At 48.9% G+C, this 20,378-nt stretch overlaps 2 protein-coding genes and 1 pseudogene across 3 annotated transcripts in view; all 3 read left to right on the forward strand.

Annotated features, from left to right (window-relative positions):
• LOC137845929 (protein YIF1B-like) overlaps window positions 1-20,378 on the forward strand; it is a 129,270-nt gene that overhangs the window by 37,980 nt on the left and 70,912 nt on the right. Inside the window, exon 3 of one of the 2 annotated variants that reach the window (XM_068663477.1) lies at window positions 1,302-1,584. The exons of the other annotated variant lie outside the window; for it this stretch is intronic. Coding sequence (XP_068519578.1) covers window positions 1,302-1,343 — 42 coding nt within the window. The 3' untranslated portion in view covers window positions 1,344-1,584. Of the gene's footprint in view, window positions 1-1,301; window positions 1,585-20,378 lie in introns of those variants that run through there. 2 annotated transcript variants of the gene reach the window in all.
• On the forward strand, window positions 4,136-5,097 carry LOC137845822 (olfactory receptor 14J1-like; annotated as a pseudogene).
• LOC137845820 (olfactory receptor 14A16-like) lies at window positions 14,030-14,965 on the forward strand. Its single transcript, XM_068663302.1, has one exon. It carries the CDS (start codon window positions 14,030-14,032, stop codon window positions 14,963-14,965), a length of 936 nt encoding a protein of 311 aa, XP_068519403.1.

The raw sequence follows: 20,378 nt of genomic DNA on the forward strand, positions 1-20,378 counted from the left end.
GTGGGCAGCCGAGCTCCACCACAGCCACTCTCTCACTCCCCCTCCTCAAAGAGGAATGGGGAGAAAATATGTGAAAGGGGCTCAAGGATTGAGATAAGGACGAGAAAATCACGCAATAATTAGTGTAACGGGCAAACCAGACTCAGCATAAGAAGACAGATAGTAAGATTTATTGCTCATTACTTACAAGCTAGAGAAGTGAGAAACAAAGGAAAGAAACCAAAAGCACCTCCCCCCCCATCCACCCTCTTCCACCTCCTCCCCCCGAGCGGCGCAGGGGAACGGGGCAATGGGGGTTATGGTCAGTCTACAGCACTTCTTCTCTGCCGCTCCTTCTCGGTCACTCTCGTCCCCTGTGCTGTGGGGTCCCACCCACGGGATGCAGTCCTTGACGAACTGATCCGGCGTGGGCTTCCCACAGGCAGCAGCTCTTCCAGAACTGCTCCAGATATGGGTCCGTACCACGGGGTCCATCCCTCAGGAGAAAACTGCTCCAACCTGGCTCCCCCACGGGCAGCAGCTCCTGCCAGATCACCTGCTCCTGCGTAGTCTCCTCTCCACGGGCTACAGGTCCGGCCCGGAATCTGCTCCGGCAGGGGTCTTCCACAGGCGGCAGCCTCCGTCGGTGCAGGGCCACCTGCTCCACCGTGGTCTCCTCCACGGGCTGCAGCGTGAAACCCTGCTCCACCGTGGTACTCCATGGGCTGCAGGGGGACATCCTGCTTCACCATGGTCCTCACCACAGGCCGCAGGGGACTTCTGCTCCGGCGCCTGGAGCACCTCTCCCCCTCCTTCTACACTGACCTTGGCACCTGCAAGGCTGTTTCTCACTCCCTTGACTCTCCCGGCTGCTGTGTGGTGCAGCAGTTTTTTCCCTGTCTTAAATATGCTCTCACAGAGGCGCAAAACAACATCGCTTATTGGCTCAGATCTGGAAAACAACGGGGCCCTTCCCAAACATGGGGCGGCTTCTAGATCTTTCTCACAGAAACCACCCCTATGGCCCCCTGCTACCAAAACCTTGCCACGTAAACCCACTACACCAGTGTCCCAGTCTCCCCCTCATTATAGTCATTTTATCAAATCTTCAGAAATATTCCTCAAATCCATGAGCGTATTTGCTTTTATTATTCCGAACTCTTATTCCTAACATTTACAGCCTTTTTGCCTTCTTTGTGGTTGATTTAGCACTGCTATAGATGTGACTGGCGTGTCCCTGTGAATGGTCTGTGAGGAATGTTTTAACAACACGTGAAGTGTCAATAGAGAGCTATTTGTATTTGTATGTTATTTCTTTGAAGTCTCTGATGTCTGGGGGTTTCAGAACAACTGCTAACAACTAGTAACTGTTATGACTTCTGAATGGGACACTATGCAAGATCCTGATATCTGGCCAGGTGAACAGGAGATTAAGGAGAAGAAAGAAAGAAGCTGAAGGATGGCTAGAAGACAAAACTTGCAGGGGACGCTGTGTAAGCTTTTGATATGCTGCCAAGGAGTACAAAGTGGAAGGACAAGAAAAAAAAACTGAGAGGAAGACTACGAGCCTTCAGCATGAAAGGTCCCAGGGGGACCACTGGAGACTGATGCGCATGCTCCAGTAGGAGGGTTTGGATCCCGGAAGCTAATTATAATAACCTGGATTTTTTTAGAAGTAGTAATGAATATGTATTAGCCTAGGAGCATAAAAATCAGCTACTTGATGTAACTGGTGTGCGTCTAGGTGGAGCAGAGACTCCCGACGCACCCAGCCCTGTTTTCTTAGCTCTATTCCTTTAATAAATTGTAAACTTTGATTATAATCCTATTTTGGGACTGAGTGATTTATAACATTCTGAAAGCTTGTATTGCCCTAAACCAAAGAAAGGTCAAGGGACCTGCACAGGAGATCCTAGACCAGGCTGGCCAGGTTCTGGGGGACTGCTGCATCGAGACAGGCTGGGCATTGGTCAGTGGGCGATGAGCAATTGTATTGTGCATCATTTGCTTTATGCATGTCATAGTCATCATAATAAAATGTATTATTATTTATTGTTATTGTGTCTGTTAATCTTATATTTCATTTTCTGTCCTTCTAAATTGTCTATATTTCAACAAGTAAGCGGTGGTGGGTGTGAGCTATCATCGCTGTGTTGCTTAGGTGCCCGACAGGTTAAAGCACAACAAGTTTGGCAACCAAACATTAGTAGAACAAATCACATTTCTAAAATCAGTCTCTCCCCTGTTCAGACAGGAGCAGTCAGTGATAACTTCAGTCTGCCTAAAACACCACACCCCAGGAGAGACCCTGCTGCCTTCGGGAGCTGTCAGCCTTGAGGCCTTGCGGAGGGAGCCCAATGGCACAGAGCAAGTGATGCTATGGTCTTCCCTATGCAGGCCCATAGGGAAAACCATGCACACTGTGCTGCTGAGCTGGGCCGGGCTCCTGGGCCCAAGGGGAGCTCCTGGTAAGCGGGCAGTGCTGCAGAGAGACAGCTGTGCCCAGGAGCAGCTCCTCTGCACAGCGCAGAAGGGCTGGGGGCTCTGACTGCAGGTGGCACAGGGAGAGGAGAGAAGGAGAGAGGGCTTGGAGGCAGTGAGGAGCACAACAACAGAGGGCAGCATGTGGCAGGACACAACTGCAGGCTCTTGACACTGTGAGTCTCTGGCAGCAGGACCATGCAGGTGGGATTGCCAGAGGGGTCTTCTACAGCTGGCACATCCAATGGCTGATAGCATCTGTCAGGATGGGTCTCTCTGTTTCTCCAGTGAGGAGTAGAAGATGCTTTAGAGAATGGCATTTCACAGAATCACAGAATCACAGAATTTCTAGGTTGGAAGAGACCTCAAGATCATCGAGCCCAACCTCTGACCTCCCCCAATAGCCAGGACTGCTGATAAATGATGGAAAGTGGCTTGGCCAGCTCCTCTGCCAGTTCTCTCAGTACCCTTGGGTGGATCCCATCCGGCCCCATCGACTTGTGCACAGCCAAGTGCCGTACCAGGTCACCAACCATTTCTTCGTGGATAGTGAGGGCCACATCCTGCTCCCCATCCCCTTCCACCTGGATTGTTCACAAGGAAGACCAAAGCAGGGTCTACCTGAAAGGCAAGACTTTGTCTGTAGCCTGTGCTTGAAGAATCCTGCAGTGGAGGGGAGGCAGGTTTCATGGTAATGGGTTGTCAGGATTGTACTGGAGACTGAGACTCCTAGAGCATTGCAGTGATGGATCAATATGTCATTAACGAACTTCATAAAGTCCCTTCCCACACCTCAGCGCATGGACTGCACCAACATCATTATAGCAGTCCTCTCAGGTTTTATCCTAGGTGATCTTTAGGAGCTGCAACTCTCCAATGCCCAGTGCACTGTCTTTGGGAGGTGTCTGCCAGCTTGAGGTGAGCACAGATCGTTTGCAATGAGCAGGAGCTGCTTCCTCTGCAGGCAGAGCTGCAGCACAGGAGGGTCTGCTGAGTGTCCATCTGTCCATCTGTCTGGCCTTGCCTCCCCTTGCAGCAGCATGCTGGCATTCCTCCTGGATTCTCCTCTTGGCTGTGCTGCTGCTGTTCTTGTTTGCAGACTGGCTGGGGATGGGGGTTTCACATGCATGTGGAATGAGCCCTCAGTGTGCTTGGGGGAAGGTGAGTACAGGGACAAGGTGACGGGTCTGGAGATGTGCACTTTGAGCCTGGCTTCTTCTGCCCTCAGCAGTGTTCATGTTCTTCTTGGGTGAACCTACGTGTGCAGTTGGCCTGCAGAACAGATCAACTGAAACCATGGAGAGGATCCACAGGATCCACAGTATTTCACTTGCAATGAAGGAGAAATGTGCAGGATTTCTGCCTTAGAGACTCTCCACATAAGTGGTGGGTAAACTAGAAGAAAAGTTACAAGTCCACCTATCTTCTTTACCTATTGGTGTAGGACAGGGTCTGGTCTGCACTGCCCAGAGCAGAGTCATCTGCTCCAAAGGACAGCCTCAGGCAGCATCAATCCAAATGCAAGAAAGGGATCTGCCAAATGTTTTCTTGGAAGTGAGTTAGCATGTTTGGAGTCTTAAATGAGAAATGGAAAACCTATTTCTCATGTAATTCTATTATTAATAAACATCGTCTTTCTGTTCCTTGAGCAGGACCCCAAGCCTAGAAAGAGCAAATGCCCAACATCAGCTCTGTGAGCGAGTTCCTCCTGCTGGCATTCGCAGACAAGCGGGAGCTGCAGATCCTGCACTTCATGCTCTTCCTGGGCATCTACCTGGCTGCCCTCCTGGGCAATGGCCTCATCCTCACCGCCGTAGCCTGCGACCACCGCCTCCACACCCCCATGTACTTCTTCCTCCTCAACCTCGCCCTCCTTGATCTGGGATCCATCTCCACCTCTCTGCCCAAAGCCATGGCTAATTCCCTCTGGGACACGAGTTATCTCCTACGAAGGTTGTGTTGACAGGTGTTGACCTTTTAGTCTTCTTCTTTGGTTCGGAGTATTCTCTTCTCATCACCATGGCCTACGACCGCTACATTGCCATCTGCCAGCCCCTATACTATGGGAGCCTCCTGGGCAGCAGAGCTTGTGCCCAGATGGCAGCAGCTGCCTGGGGCAGTGGCTTTCTCAGTGCTGTCCTGCACACAGCCAGTACATTTTCCCTGCCGCTCTGCCAAGGCAATGCTGTGGACCAGTTCTTCTGTGAAATCCCCCAGATCCTCAAGCTCTCCTGCTCAGATGCCTACCTCAGGGAAGGTCGGCTTATCATGTTTAGTGCCTCTTTAACCATTGTATGTTTTGTTTTCATTGTGCTGTCCTATGTGCAGATCTTCAGGGTAGTGCTTAGGATGCCTTCTGAGCAGGGCCAGCACAAAGCCTTTTCCATGTGCCTCCCTCACCTGCCTGTGGTCTCCCTGTTTCTCATCACTGTCATGTTTGCCCACTTGAAGCCCCCCTTCATCTCTTCCCCATTCCTGGACTTGGTGGTGTCATTTCTGTACTCGGTGGTGCCTCCAGCTGTGAACCCCGTCATCTACAGCATGAGGAACCAGGAGCTGAAGGATGCCTTGAGGAAACTGATGCATTGTTGTGTTTCAGAATCAAGAAATTGCCCTTCGTCTTCTGCACATGACTGATAATGTAATGCGTTTCAGGCACAAGGTGAATTCTGGTGGTTTGTTTTTTTTGGACATTTTTAATACTCTGCAGAGCAGCACCATCTTGGGGCTGTATGAAATGGGAGTTGCATGGTGAAGGGGTACAGCTGTGGCTGTCCAGGCCAGCACAGAGGTACTTACCTGTGAATTGCTGCCTGGGAGACTGTATGTCTCAGGAGAAGAGCAATTCCCTGTCTGTGTGCAGGATAGGTATGGGAAGAGAAACCCGTTGCTGCTGCTGCCAGCCGCCATATCGTATGCACATGGAGAGATGAACAGGAAGGAGCACAAAAGCCATCAGCTATTCCTACAAGACTCATGAAGGCCAGTGAGGCAGATAGTGTCATGAGGCCAAGTAACATATCCTAGGAAGCCACCTGAGTGCAGCTCTGGGATGTGCTTCCTTGAACCAACATCCCTATGCCCATTCCTCATGTCCTGGGGCATCTCAGAGAAGGGCAGAGCAGGGAAAGGCACCACAGGACTGAGGTGCCTCCCAGCCTCTGGCAGTGGCTACAGGAGCCAGAGAGACCCTGTAAGTGCTGCAGTACACTGCCTGTGGATGTGCAAGGCAGGGACTCTATGACATTTGGAAAAGAGGGCGGGCCACTCAGGAGGACAATAAGGATGTTGTAAGGCTGTGCAGGGACAAAATTAGAAAGGGCAAAGCTCATCTGGAGCTCAATCTGGCTACTGCTGTTAAAGGTAACAGAAAATATTTTTATAAATACATAAAACAAAAAGGAGGACTAAGGAGAATCTCCATCCTTTACTGGATGCAGGGGAAAACTTAGTGACAAGAGATGAGGAAAATGCTGAGGTGCTTAATGCCTTCTTTTCCTCAGTCTTTAGTGGCAAGACCAGTTGTTCTCTGGATACTCCATGCCCTGAGCTGGTGGAAGGGGATGGGGAGCAGAACATCGCCCTCATAATCCATGAGGAAATGGTTGGCAACATACTACAGCACTTAGATGTATGCAAGTTGATGGGGCCAGATGGGTACTGAGGTGACTCATACACCTGAGGGTACCGAGAGAACTAAAGGAAGAGCAGGCCAAGCCACTTTCCATCATTTATCAGCACTCCTGGCTATCGGGGGAGGTCCCAGTGACTAGCAAACATGACGCCCATCTACAAGAAGGCCCGGAGGGTAGACCTGGGAAACTATAGGCCTGTAAGTTTGACGTCAGGGCCAGGGAAGCTCATGGAGCAGATTATCTTGAGTGTCATCACGCGGCACTTACAGGGCAACCAGGTGATTAGGCCCAGTCAGCATGGGTTTATGAAAGGCAGGTCCTGCTTGATGAACCTGATCGAACCTGATCTCCTTCTATGACCAAGTAAATGAGGGAAAGGCTGTGGATGTGGTCTACCTTGATTTCAGTAAGACTTTTGACACTTCTTCCCACAGCATTCTCCTCAAGAAACTGGCTGCTCAAGGCTTGAACTGGTGTACACTTCGTTGGGTTAAAAATTGGCTGGATAGCTGGGCCCAAAGAGTCGTGGTGAATGGAGTTAAATCCAGTTGGAGGCCAGTCACTAGTGGAGTCCCCCAGGGCTCAGAACTAAGGTCAGTTCTCTTTAATATCTTTATCAATGATCTGGATGAGGGGTTAGAGTGCACCCTCAGTAAGTTTGCAGGCGACAACAAGTTAGGTGTGTGTGTCGACCTGCTCAAGGGTAGGAAGGCTCTGCAGAAGGACCTGGATGGGCTGGACTGGGTTCATTGCAGATGCCCTTCTCTGCTATGTCACACTACCCTGCCTTTCTGGACTGGGCTGTCAGGCATTTGGATCAGTGTAATTTCTGGGGACTTGAAAAATATGGGCATCAAACGCTTCTTCTGGAAGGGCAAGAAAAAGGATTGGCAGAACTGCAATTGTCACCTCTAACCCTGGGAATGTGATAGGGAAAGTCCTGCCGCAGCCATCTTCAGGCAGTTGGAGGAACCAAAGGAACTGCTGAAACAGAAGGGGAGGGGAAAGAAGGGAACGAGGTGAACCTGCACATTAGCAAGGCCTTTGCCATGGTTTCCTGGGGTTCCCTTTAGCCACACTGGTGATATTTGGATCCCCTATCAAGAAGGGGATGATGTTTTCGGGGGCAAGGTGTCTGGACATTAGTGGTACAAAGTCCTCCTGCCAGCCAGTTACCAGCAGCATCACTCAGTGATGGGCACATGGGCCAACACTGTTGACACTCTTTGTTATCTCCCTTCAAGATGGCATGGAGCGTACAGTGTGACCAGCAGGGCTAGGGAGGTGATCTGTACTTGGCTCTGGTGAGGCCGCACCTCGAGTACTGTGTTCAGTTTTGGGTCCCTCGCTACAAGAAGGACATCGAGGTGCTTGAGTGGGTCCAGAGAAGGGCGACAAAGCTGGTGAGGGGCCTGGAGAACAAGTCCTACGAGGAGTGGCTGAGGGAGCTGGGCTTGTTCAGCCTGGAGAAAAGGAGGCTCAGGGGTGACCTGATTGCTCTTTACAGATACCTTAAGGGAGGCTGTAGAGAGGTGGGGGTTGGTCTATTCTCCCACGTGCCTGGTGACAGGACGAGGGGGAATGGGCTTAAGTTGCGCCAGGGGAGTTTTAGGTTGGATGTTAGGAAGAACTTCTTTACCGAAAGGGTTGTTAGACATTGGAACAGGCTGCCCAGGGAAGTGGTGGAGTCACCATCCCTGGAAGTCTTTAAAAGACGTTTAGATGTAGAGCTTAGGGATATGGTTTAGTGGGGACTGTTAGTGTTAAGTTAGAGGTTGGGCTCGATGATCTTGAGGTCTCTTCCAACCTAGAAATTCTGTGATTCTGTGATTCTGTATTTCTCAATCTCAGTCTTTTAAACATGCATTATTCTTTAATTCAATGACTCTCATCAGAGTGCTCTTTGAGGACAGAAGAAATGGAGGGAAAAAAAAAAAAAAGGAAAAAAAAAGAAAGAAGCATTAGCATTGTTGGGAAATGTGTTTTGGTAAATGTGTGTTTATATAAAATGTATTTTCCTAAATGTTTGCATAAAACTATTGTTCAAGAAAGCATTCCTTTTTTGCACAGCTTTGAACTGTTTCCTCAATCTATTTTAATGTCTGGTTTCAGTTTTCCAGTCAGAGGTGGACACTGCCTACAAGATTTCCTTGGGTAGCCGAGGGACCCAGGTGGGAAAAGTGACACAGGACCTAGGGGAGCCCTTCTGGAGCACAAGCTGGGAGGCATGAACTGGGGCTAGGCCCCTCAGGGGCTGTGCAGGGCTGCTAAGCATGCTGTGCAGGGTCTGCCTACAGCATGCTGTGTCCTTCCATCCCACTAAGATGTCACTTCTGTCTCAGAAACTGACCGTCCCCATGCAGGGAGACAGGTCCTTGCAGGTCATAGAAATGTTTGAAAAGCTGCCCCAAATATGACACATTTGCGGAGGTCAGGAGGCAAGATATCAAGAACTGCTCCATATCATGTAGCCCATCTCTGAGGAGCAAACTGCTTCAACCTGGGTCCCCCATGGGCAGCAGCTCCTGCCAGGTCACCTGCTCCTGCGTGGGCTCCTCTCCATGGGCTACAGGTCCGGCCTGGAATCTGCTCTGGCAAGGGTCCTCGACAGACTACAACCTCTGTTGGTGCAGGTCCACCATGGTCTCCTCTACAGGTTGAAGGGGTCAGCCTGCTTCACCATGGTCCTCATCACAGGCTGCAGGGGACTTCTGCTCCAGGACATGGAGCACGTCTCCCCCTCCTTCTTCACTGACCTTACCACCTGCAAGGCTATTTCTCACTCGTCTCTCTCTCCCAGCTGCTGTTCTGCAACAGCTTTTTTTTTTTTTTTTTTTTTTTTCTGTTTAAATATGCTCTCACAGAGGTGCAAACAATGTCGCTTATTGGCCCAGTTCTGGCCAGCAGTGGGGACCTTATCTAACATGGAGCAGCTTCTGGATCCTTCTCACCAAAGCCATCTCTCTGGCCCCCCACTACCAAAACCTTACCACGTGAACCCACTCCATGCAGTCACATGGCATTCAAAGATGAATGTGAGGGGCCATGGATTTGATCTGCTTGTAGGCGACAAGGAGGAGATGAGAGGAAATGCTCTGATGACCTCAACTCTGCCTCAGGATCTCCTGCCCCAGCAGGAGGAATGTGACTGTGGCAGTGACTGTGAGGTCACTTCTGTCTCTGCAGTTGATAGGGCAGCAGCAGCAACATGTCACAGAAAGGGCCTATGAGGTCACTTCCATCTGGACTAGCTGACAGGTCACCCTTGGCTTCGACATGGGTGTCGGACATTTTGGCCGACATGTGCCAGTGGCCCTGCTAGGCCAGCAGAAGGCACCTGGTTGGCATGCTGACTGTGGGATCCCCTCTGCCTCCAGACCCAGGAGGACCCAGACAGAAAGAAGGCCCCAAGATGGGTAGTTCTGTCCCTTCTGCTTGAGTCCATGACTGGACAGCAGGAGGCCAGTCATGGACTCAAGGCTTGGGTGTGTCTAGCCAAGAAGCTGCAAGGCCAGCAGCAGGCCCATGGCTCAGGAGATGCTGCTGAGGTGACTTGTGTCTGGTTGGCTGACAGGCCACAAGAAGGCTGATGGTTTGGGATACCTACTTCAGGAGTGGTTTCCACCCTGATGGAGCTTTCTTTGGTAGTAGGAAAGAGTAGGAGAGAAAAAAATTTCCACAATGTGTACCTTGGAAGGTTAGTGTCCTGGTTTCAGTTAGAACAGAATTTATTTTCTTCCTAGTAGGTGGTGGAATGCTGTGTTTTGATTTTTTAGATTTTAGATTTTTCTAGTCCCTGTTTGGGCGCCATTTGTTAGGCTGCAGCAGAAGGAACAAATGCAGCTGACTCTATATCAGTGGTATAGCATAGTTCTCTTCTATTGTCCAGATAGCGCATATTTATACAGATTGTTATAATTATGCCTATTAGTCACTTACTGATCAGCTAAGCCTAAAAGGTTATTTTAGTTTATGTTCCCCCTACTTGCGGTTACATACGGGCATAGCTTCCTCACATTTCTGGCAGTTGTTTTCCCCTTAGAAACCTCCTCTTCGAGATAAGGACATTCTTTCTTTGCCACGTAGGCACCTTTTTCACTTCTCTCGGTACTTTTCCACTCCTCAGTTATGCTAACTGAGGCCTATTCTTAAAACAAACGCTGGTCAAACAATTGCTCTGTGGATACATGTCCGTGTCCCACAGACCAATTCCCAACACAAAACTCGTTCCAACCTGTCCTTGAACACTTCCAAGGATGGGACATTCACAGCTTTTCCAGGCAACCTGTTCCAGTGCCTCACCATCCTCAGAGGAAAGAATTTCTTCCATATATCTAATTTAAACCTACCCTCTTCTAGTTTAAAGTCATTACTCCTTGTCCTATCACTACACTCTCAGACAAAGACCGTCTCCCCAGCTTTCCTGTAGGTCTTCTTTAAGTACTGCAAGGTTGCTCTAAGGTTTCTCCGGTGCTAAGTAGTACCAGTTCTCTCAGCATGCCTTCATAGCAGACATGCTCCAGCCTCTTGATCATCTTTGTTGCCCTCCTCTGGACTCGTTCAAATAATTCCATGTATTCGAACTGCCACGTTAAACCACAGCAGTCTTTTTGGCACCCAGTGTGGGGCACAAAGGGTTGAGATAATGACAGATCTTACCAGAGAGTGCTAAAATCAAGTTGTTATAAGCATTAGACCAGTTTAATAGTTGCTGATCACAGTGTCGATGTTTTGGATCTCAAGTCTGTTGGGCTTGTTTTCAGAAATGTGTTGTATAGCACATTACTTGCTGCATGTGTTCCTGCTGTGCTGTTTATCATTTCTGGGGTTGGTTTAAAGGTAGTTTGCTCTGTTGTGTAATGCTGGCTTATGAGTCTGTAAAATTACTGGTCATGTGACAAATATGTTATTTGTACTGAGCATTGCCATCACCTCCATACCTCAGGAACCATCACTTAGAAACTATTAAGCATTACACTCTTGACTTTTTTGCTTTAGGCAGCCAGTCTAGGGGGAGAAAAGGGAGGGACACTTCTCCACTTATTCACTCTCCCTTTCTCCTTCACCTCCCCTTTCTCCTCCAGGCTAATTACACTAGCTCTGCAAGGCTTTGAATATCCTTGGGATGGTCCTCTTGTTAATTGTTTTTCAGCTTTTGTTTAAGGATAAACAACTCTTGAAGAATGCCCTCCAGAGACCTGCCCCAAGGCAGGAGAGTTAGGACTGGCAGAGAGCATGGGAGGATATGGGCAGGCACCTAGAGCAGTGGGCACCTCCAATGCTTTGGAACTTCACCCCAGAGCAAGTGCAGAATCCTTAAAGCTGTAGAAATGCTTGAAAAGGAGGTGTTACCACCTTGGCAATTCCAAAGGGACACAAATCACTGGAATGTGCTGGGACTCAGTCTGTGCTCACTGAGCCTCAGTCAGTGCCACTCCAACCCCTGGGACAGGCCCCAGGTCTAGTCTGGAGACTAGACCAGACTCCCAGGTCTGATCTTGCTAGGCCAGAGCATCAACCTGTGCCAGGATCCGTTGCCTCTATATGCAGGAGAAAACAATGGATGTGAAAATCAGGCTCCTAAGAATGGAAAAGAACTACTACCCAGAAAAGAAAGGAGGGAGAAGAACGTTGATCTATGAAACCTTGACATAGACTTCCCCACGAGAGGGTACTTCAAAGATCCAAAAGGGTACAGGTGGGATTTTGGGATAGCTTCCTTGGGGACAGAGGATATTAAAGAGTTGTCTACCTTGCCCAGTCTCTGGGAGGACCCTTCCATCTGTAGAGTTGTTGAAGGTCAAAGAAGAGCAGGTGCAGATGCTTACCACAATATTCTACCAGGGGACAGGCTGGACATCAGTCAGTACTGAGCAATTTCACTGTGCTTAACTTGCTTTGTACATAAACAAACAAACAAACAAACAAAACAACAACAACAACAACAACAACAACAAACAGAAATACTACTACTACTATTACTACTACTACTAAAACTGCCCTTACCTCAACACATCATCATTTGGGAGGGTTGGTATGAGCTAACTGCTGTGTGGTACTGAGCTGCCCACCAGGTTGAAGCACAGCATGTTTGACAATCACAGTCTAAAAGCACAAATCACCCTTGTAAAAGTCATCTCTCCTGTGTTCAGAGAAGGGCAGTCGGTGATGACTTCGGTCTGCTTCAAACACCACACCCCAGGAGAGACCCTGCTGCCCGCAGGAGCTGTCAGCCCTGAGGCCTTGGGGACACCTCAAGGGAGCCCAAGGGCACAGAGCAAGCGATGCCATGGTCGGGTGCTGTGCTGCCAAGCTGGGCTAGGCTCCTGGGACAGAGAGAGCTCCTGGCAAGCGGGCAGCGCTGCAGAGAGACAGCTGTGCCCAGGAGCAGCTCCTCTGCACAGCGCAGAAGGGCTGGGGGCTCTGACTGCAGGTGGCACAGGGAGAGGAGAGAAGGAGAGAGGGCTTGGAGGCAGTGAGGAGCACAACAACAGAGGGCAGCATGTGGCAGGACACAACTGCAGGCTCTTGACACTGTGAGTCTCTGGCAGCAGGACCATGCAGGTGGGATTGCCAGAGGGGTCTTCTACAGCTGGCACATCCAATGGCTGATAGCATCTGTCAGGATGGGTCTCTCTGTTTCTCCAGTGAGGAGTAGAAGATGCTTTAGAGAATGTCATTTCTGGTTGGATTGTTCAAGAGGAAGACCAAAGCAGGGTCTACCTGAAAGGCAAGACATTTTCTGTAGCCTGTGCTTGAAGAATCCTGCAGTGGAGGGGAGGCAGGTTTCATGGTAATTTGTTGTCAGGATTGTACTGGAGACTGAGACTCCTAGAGCATGGCACTGAGATATCAGTATGGAAGCGATGAACTTCATAGAGTCCCTTCAGCTACCTCACCTTAAATACATCACCAACATCATATTTGTGCTCCCCTCAGGTTTTAACTGATCTGACACTGACCTGGCTTCTTGAAGGAACATGGGCAGGCGGTGAGAGGGAGCTGCTGCCAGAAATGCTGTGCAAGGGAGGGCTCAGGCACCTCCCTGCCATCTTCTGCAGGGCAGGCGCCTTCCCTGGGACACCCCCTGCTCCTCTCTCCCACCAGCACGGCCTCTGCCCTCAAGCCCCCAGTGTCCCCAGCAGGAGCTGCCTCCTCTGCAGGCAGAGCTGCAGCACAGGAGGGTCTGCTGAGTGTCCGGCTGTCCCTCCCTGGCCTTGTCTCCCATGGCAGCAGCACGCTGACATTCCTGCTGACTTCTCCACCTGGCCATGCTGCTGCTGATCTTGTTTCTAGACTGCTTAGTGATGGGGGTTTCACATACCCACAGAGTGAGCCCTTGGTGTGCTTGGGGGAAGAGGAGTATGGGGACAGGGTGGGGGTTGTGGAGATGTGCACTTTGTGTCTGGATTCTTCTGCTCTCAACAGTATGCCGGTTATTTTTAGGTTAAGTCTAATTGTCCTGCAGATCAATGAGATAACAGCAGAAGAGACTAGCACTGACAGTCAGACTGGCTATCCCCTTTGAAGGAGTCTGCACTAAAAGAACAGTCCCTTTGTATATGAGAATCCACAAGATTTCCTATGGAATGCAGCAAGAATATAAATATATTCAAAAAAGGAATCCTCACAGCCCTGCTCTGCAGTTAGGTGAACTGGGAACAAAAATGTGAATAATCTTCTGATATCAGGAATGAATTGAATCTGGAATTACTGTATGTTCCCCTTTACCACTTGCTGTAGAGGAGGACTCCTGCATTGACTAGAGCAGAGCCTCCTGATCCCATGGACATCCTCAGACAGCATCAGTCAGAACTCATGAGAAGGACCTGCCAAATGTCTGCTTGACAGCCCCAAAAGGAATTAGATCTAGTCAGATAATTCTATTTTATTTTCTTACTCCCTTCTCCCCCCCCATGCCCAGAACCAGAAAAATGTCCAACAGCAGCACTGTGAGCAAGTTCCTCCTGCTGGCATTCGCAGACATGCGGGAGCTGCAGCTCCTGCACTTCATGCTCTTCCTGGGCATCTACCTGGCTGCCCTCCTGGGCAACGGCCTCATCCTCACCGCTGTAGCCTGTAACCACCATCTCCACACCCCCATGTACTTCTTCCTCCTCAACCTCGCCCTCCTTGATCTGGGATCCATCTCCACCACTCTGCCCAAAGCCATGGCCAATGCCCTCTGGGACAATAGGGCCATCTCCTATCAAGGGTGTGCTGCACAGGTCTTATTTTTTCTTTTCTTGGTTGGAGCAGAGTATTCCCTCCTCACCGTCATGGCCTATGACCGCTACGTTGCCATCTGCAAGCCCCTGCACTATGGGAGCCTCCTGGGCAGCAGAGCTTGTGCCCAGATGGCAGCAGTTGCCTGGGGCAATGGCTTTCTCAATGCTGTCCTGCACACGGCCAACACATTTTCCCTGCCCCTCTGCCACGGCAATGCTGTGGACCAGCTCTTCTGTGAGATCCCCCAGATCCTCAGGCTCTCCTGCTCAGATGCCTACCTCAGGGAGGTTGCGCTTCTTGTAGTTAGTCTCTGTTTAGCATTTGCGTGTTTTGTTTTCATTGTGTTGTCCTATGTGCAGATCTTCAGGGCTGTAGTGAGGATGCCCTCTGAGCAGGGCCAGCACAAAGCCTTTTCCACATGCCTCCCTCACCTAGCTGTGGTCTCTCTGAATCTCAGCACTGCCTTGGTTGCCTACCTGAAGCCCCCCTCCATCTCTTCCCCATCCCTGGACTTGGTGGTGTCATTTCTGTACTCGGTGGTGCCTCCAGCAGTGAACCCCCTCATCTACAGCATGAGGAACCAGGAGCTCAAGGACACCTTGTGGAAACTCATTGGATACATGTTTCTTTGGCATCAATAGTTTGCCTATAATATTAAATGGACACACAGGTTATCTGAACAATCTCTTAGTACATTAACTTGCACTTTTTTTATTATTATCAATATTATCTCTTAAAATTGTGATTTTGATTGAATTCTATTCATGGCATCCTGTCTATTATAATTTTTTAAATGTATGTCCTGGTTTCAGTTAGAACAGAATTAATTTTCTTCCTAGTAGCTGGTGGAATGCTGTGTTTTGGCTTAGGATGAGAAGAGTGCTGATAACACCCCGATGTTTTAATTGTTGCAGAGCAGTGCTTATACCAAGCTAAGGACATCTCAGCCTTTTGCTCTGTCCTGCAACAGGCAGGCTGGGGGTGCAGTAAGAGCTGGGAGGGGACAGACCCAGGACAGGTGACCCAAACTAGCCAAAGGGGTATTCCATACCATCTGACGTCATGCTAAACAATATATAGGGGTGGCTAGCCGGGGGGAGGGGGCCGGACTGCTCGGGGTGAGGCTGGGCATCGGTCAGCGGGTGGTGAGCAATTGCATTGTGCATCACTTGTTTGTACATATTATTAGTAGTAGTACTATTATCATCATTGTATTATTATTATTATTATTATTATTATTATTATTATTATTGTTATTGTTATTTTCCTGTCTTATTAAACTGTCTTTATCTCAACTCACAGGCTTCACTTTCCATTTCTCTCCCCCGTCCCAGAGAGGGGAGGGGGGAGGGTGAGCAAACGGCTGCGTGGTGTTTAGCTGCCGGCCGGGTTAAACCACGACAGTTAGGCAACAGGTTCATAGAGCCATAGAATCATAGAATATCCTGACTTGGAAGGTTTCCACAAGGATCCTCAAATCCCACCCCCAAATCTGTACATGAACTCCCAAATATTGGTCCATGTACTTGAGAGGGTTGTCCAAATGTTTCTTGAATTCTGACAGCCTCAGTGCTGTGACCGCTTCCCTATGGTGCTTGTTCCAGTGCCTACAGAACCTGGACCCTGCTGGGAGCAAAGGAATCCAGGCTTAAAGTGCCCATCTCCACACCCTCCACCCTGTCCCTATACTCCCCTTCACCCAAGCACACCAAGGGCTCACTCCATGGGCATGTGAAACCCCCATCCCCAGCCAGCCTGGGAACAAGAACAACAGCAGCATGGCCAGGTGAAGTCAGCAGGAATGTCAGTGTGCTGCTACCAGGGGAGACAAGGCCAGGGAGGGACAGACGGACACTCAGCAGACCCTCCTGTGCTGCAGCTCTGCCTGCAGAGGAGGCAGCTCCTGCTGGGGACACTGGGGGCTTGAGGACAGAGGCCGTGCTGGTGGGAGAGAGGAGCAGGGGGTGTCCCAGGGAAGGTCCTGTATCACCTTTGTGGCCCTCTGCTGGACTCTTTCCAGGAGATCCCTGGTTTTCTTGTACCGGGGAGCCCAGAACTGGACACAGTACTCCAGGTGAGGCCTGACCAGGTCAGGGTAGAGGGGAAGGATCACCTCCCTTGACCTGCTGGCCACGCTCCTTTTAATGCACGCCAGTATCCCATTAGCCCTCTTGGCCACTTGGGCACGCTGCTGGCTCATGGTCAACATGTCATGAACCGGGACATCCAGGTGCTCCTCTGCATGGCAGCAGCTCCAGAGGAGATGGGAAGAGATAGCATCTGAGACCACTGAAGTTCTCATGGATTCTTTATTCTCTTTATCCACACAGAAAGCCTAGTTCTGTAGGTATATAAGATGATTGGGTGATACATTGTCGTGGTTTAACCCGGCTGGCAGCTAAACTCCACACAGCCGTTCGCTCACCCTCCCCCCTCCCCTCTCTGGGACGGGGGAGAGAAATGGAAAGTGAAGCCCGTGAGTTGAGATAAAGACAGTTTAATAAGACAGGAAAATAATAATAACAATAATAATAACAATAACAATAACAATAACAATAATAATAATAATAATAATAATAATAATACAATTGTCACGTTAAAGGGGTGTAGCTGATTAACCATTACGGGCCCGGTTGGATTCAGAGTACTGAACCAGTCAGACATTCACCAAAAACATACTCAACTTCTGATTCCCCTGACCACCTTGAGAACTTCTCCTGTATTTTAACCAACTCTGCTGGTGGCAACGGAATCGTTCACACAGTAGTGCGGATTTCATCATTATCATCAACAGTAGTCTCAGTCTTAACCAAAGGTCTCAAGGAAATGGATTGGGGTTCAGAATCAGAAATCTCTTCAACACCGTCATCACTGTCAGACCAGAAATCACTGTCCCAGCTTTCAGGCTCTACACTATGCAGCAATCTACGAATCTGCTTGACCGGAGCACAAGGCTGTACTTTATTTAACAGATGACTAACCCTCTCCAGCAATTGTTTAAGATGATTATTCTCATGCACAAGTTTATCATTTTCATCCAAAAGTTTATCCACTCTGATTCCTAATGTTTTTCCTGTCTCCCTTTCAAAGGCCAATGATGACTTCAACACATCAATCTCTGATTTCAAAGCTGTATGTTCCGCATCAGAGATCAGTTTGGGAGCAGGAGTTTCCTTAGCTTTTTGCCGAGCACAAGACAAACAAGCTCCTAACACAGCACAAATTGCACCTTTACCCTTTCTTTGACCAATCTTTCGTGAAGCCTGACACTGCTCAATGCGCTCTACCACTTTCTCCTCATCTTTCCAAAACTTTTGAGAAAACTCCTTCCCTGCCTGGGAAGGGGCACATTTATATTTTTGCAGTAGTTTACCCATAGCAATCCTGCCGACTACGCCAATTTTACTGTCGCGTTAAAGGGGTGTAGCTGATTAACCGTTACGGGCCCGGTTGGATTCAGAGTACTGAACCAGTCGGACATTCACCAAAAACACATTAACCGCCTGGGGGTCTAGTCAGACATTCACCAAAAACACATTAACGGTCTGGGGGTCCGTTCGGACATTCACCAAAAACGTAATAACCGCCTGGGGGTCCGTGCAGACATTCACCAAAAACGTAATAACCGCCTGGGGGTCCGTTCAGACATTCACCAAAAACGTATTAACCACCTGGGGGTCCGTTCAGACATTCACCAAAAATGCATTAACCGTCTGGGGGTCTGGTAAGATTCAGAACACTGAACTATCACGGATAACCACCCTCACCCTAGTTGCACTTAATGAGAGCTATCACAATGCAATCAAGTATGGTTTATTACAGCAACAGATAATCAGGTTCTTTTGGATTGCCGGTGATAGTGACTATCTGCAAAAGCAAGCTAGTAGGCATGAAATACACAGGTGTTATAGGTGTTACAGATGTTATACAGGTGTTATAGATGTTACAGGTATTACAGGTGTTACAGGTGCGCAGCCTAGAAATAAATGCATTAAAAGGATCAAAGACTCTATAGAGATTTATAAGCAAATATTCAGATCTCACCCAAAGGTGTCCCAATGGGGGGGGAAGAGAGGCTCAGCCTGTTGACTGATCCCAGGAGTCAGGAGGTCCTAAGGATGTTGTATGTCCTCGGGATGGTATCTCCCCTGACGGTGGTATCTTCCCTAACATCCCCTCTCTCTTGGGCCAATTTATATTATTTTCTATCTTTTAGGTGGAGCTTGAGTGGCTCTAGTCAAGCATATCTTAGTTATGATTAGTGTAAAGTTTTCCCGTCTCTGTTTAAAGTAATAGGCTCCGAGAAATTCAGAGCGTATGCTCAGTGAGGGGTGGTTGCACCTTGGAGGCGGGTAGCTTTTGGGATGGAGGTGTGTTTTGGTATTATAATGATATTATAATGAGCAAAAAGTACACTAGGGTACAGCATTTGTCAAAACATGACAGGTCTTTGGCTTAGGGTGGCAAAAAGTGCAGCTTTGTGCACAAGAACAATCGAGGCCCCACCTGATTACAGAGCCTAGCCGTGGTGTCTCCACTCCACTCTACGCTCTGTGGTGTTCCTTAGGGCTAGCACACCAAGTTTCCCCAGCGCGATAGCATCTAAGGTTGGGAGCCTAGGGAACGCTCAGTTATGCCCTACCCTGAAAGCCTCTTCAATGGTGTACCTTTTCCTTAAAAATGTGAATGTTAGTTTTATTTTCCTAGTTACGTCAGGCATTTACACCACAAAAATGATGATAATAGTACTACTAATAATAATGTGTACAAACAAGTGATGCACAATGCAATTGCTCACCACCCGCTGACCGATGCCCAGCCTAACCCCGAGCAGTCCGGCCCCCTCCCCCCAGCTAGCCACCCCTATATATTGTTTAGCTTGACGTCAGATGATATGGAATACCCCTTTGGCTAGTTTGGGTCACCTGTCCTGGCTCTGTCCCCTCCCAGCTCTTACTGCACCCCCAGCCTGCCCGTTGGCAGGACAGAGCAAGAAGCTGAGACGTCCTTGGCTTAGTATAAGCACTGCTCTGCAACAATTAAAACATCGGGGTGTTATCAGCCCTCTTCTCATCCTAAGCCAAAACATAGCATTCTACCAGCTACTAGGAAGAAAATTAACTCTGTTCTAACTGAAACCAGGACAGCGCGCACTGTTGCTAGGGAGTCGTCTCTGTCCCTCTGGTGGTCGTGAAGATGAAGGCTGTAGTCTTCCTCAGCGTTGTGGTTCAACTTCTTTTTTTATTTGGTCATGTTGGCCCAACGTGAGACAGGAAGGCAGGATGTTGATACACTTGTTCAGCAACTTATCAGGAGATGGTTGCATGAGCTTTGCAGCAGTGTCTTTGAACAAAAGAGGCAATTGAGATGCAGAAGGAGAGAAGGGGAGGGGGTTCTCTTTTTTGTTACGTTAAGCAAAAGAATTTTCATAGTGTCTAGCCAAGCATTATACAGCTCCTTATTTCAGCAGGGAGCTTTCGCAATTCCCGCTCCTCAAACAGAACTCCTTGTTTCTATAATACAAAAGACAATGAACAAACATTTATGGTGTATTACAGTCTTGAGCATTCCACAGGAGCTGAAAAGCATTTTCAAGGGCACTCACGCATCTCCTCTGTGCACATAAGTGTATGCATGGGCACATCAACCCAGGAAGATCTTGGTGTTTCCTGAGATATGGTACTCAATGGGTACTGATTTAAAGATCAAAATCAAAATTTCTTTAAGTGGTATATTCTTTATTGCAGCGCTGGATGCACAGGGGATCCTTCCGCCTATCGTGCATGTTTGAAGTGACAAACTATCTCATATTTATACAGCGAAACAATGAATATTCTATTAGCGCCTATACATATTCATTACCTAACCCCGCCTACTCTCGTTTCATATGCTAATTAGTTCATCAGTCCTTGCGCTTGCGCAAAGCCTTCCAAGAATTGTGGGCTAGGGTCTTCGGAATGTGGGCAGTTGTCTTTGGGAGGAAGGCCGTAGGTCTTCCTCGTAATGCACTTTTCACCTTTGCTTAATCAGTTGTTTTCCAAGCTGTAAAAATGC

Source organism: Anas acuta, chromosome 29 (genome assembly GCF_963932015.1).
Source record: "Anas acuta chromosome 29, bAnaAcu1.1, whole genome shotgun sequence".
Taxonomy (NCBI): Eukaryota; Metazoa; Chordata; class Aves; order Anseriformes; family Anatidae; genus Anas; species Anas acuta.

Bases quoted from the DNA above. Each gene is read 5' to 3' on its own strand.
- LOC137845820 (XM_068663302.1), top strand. From the start codon at position 14,030: ATGTCCAACAGCAGCACTGTGAGCAAGTTCCTCCTGCTGGCATTCGCA.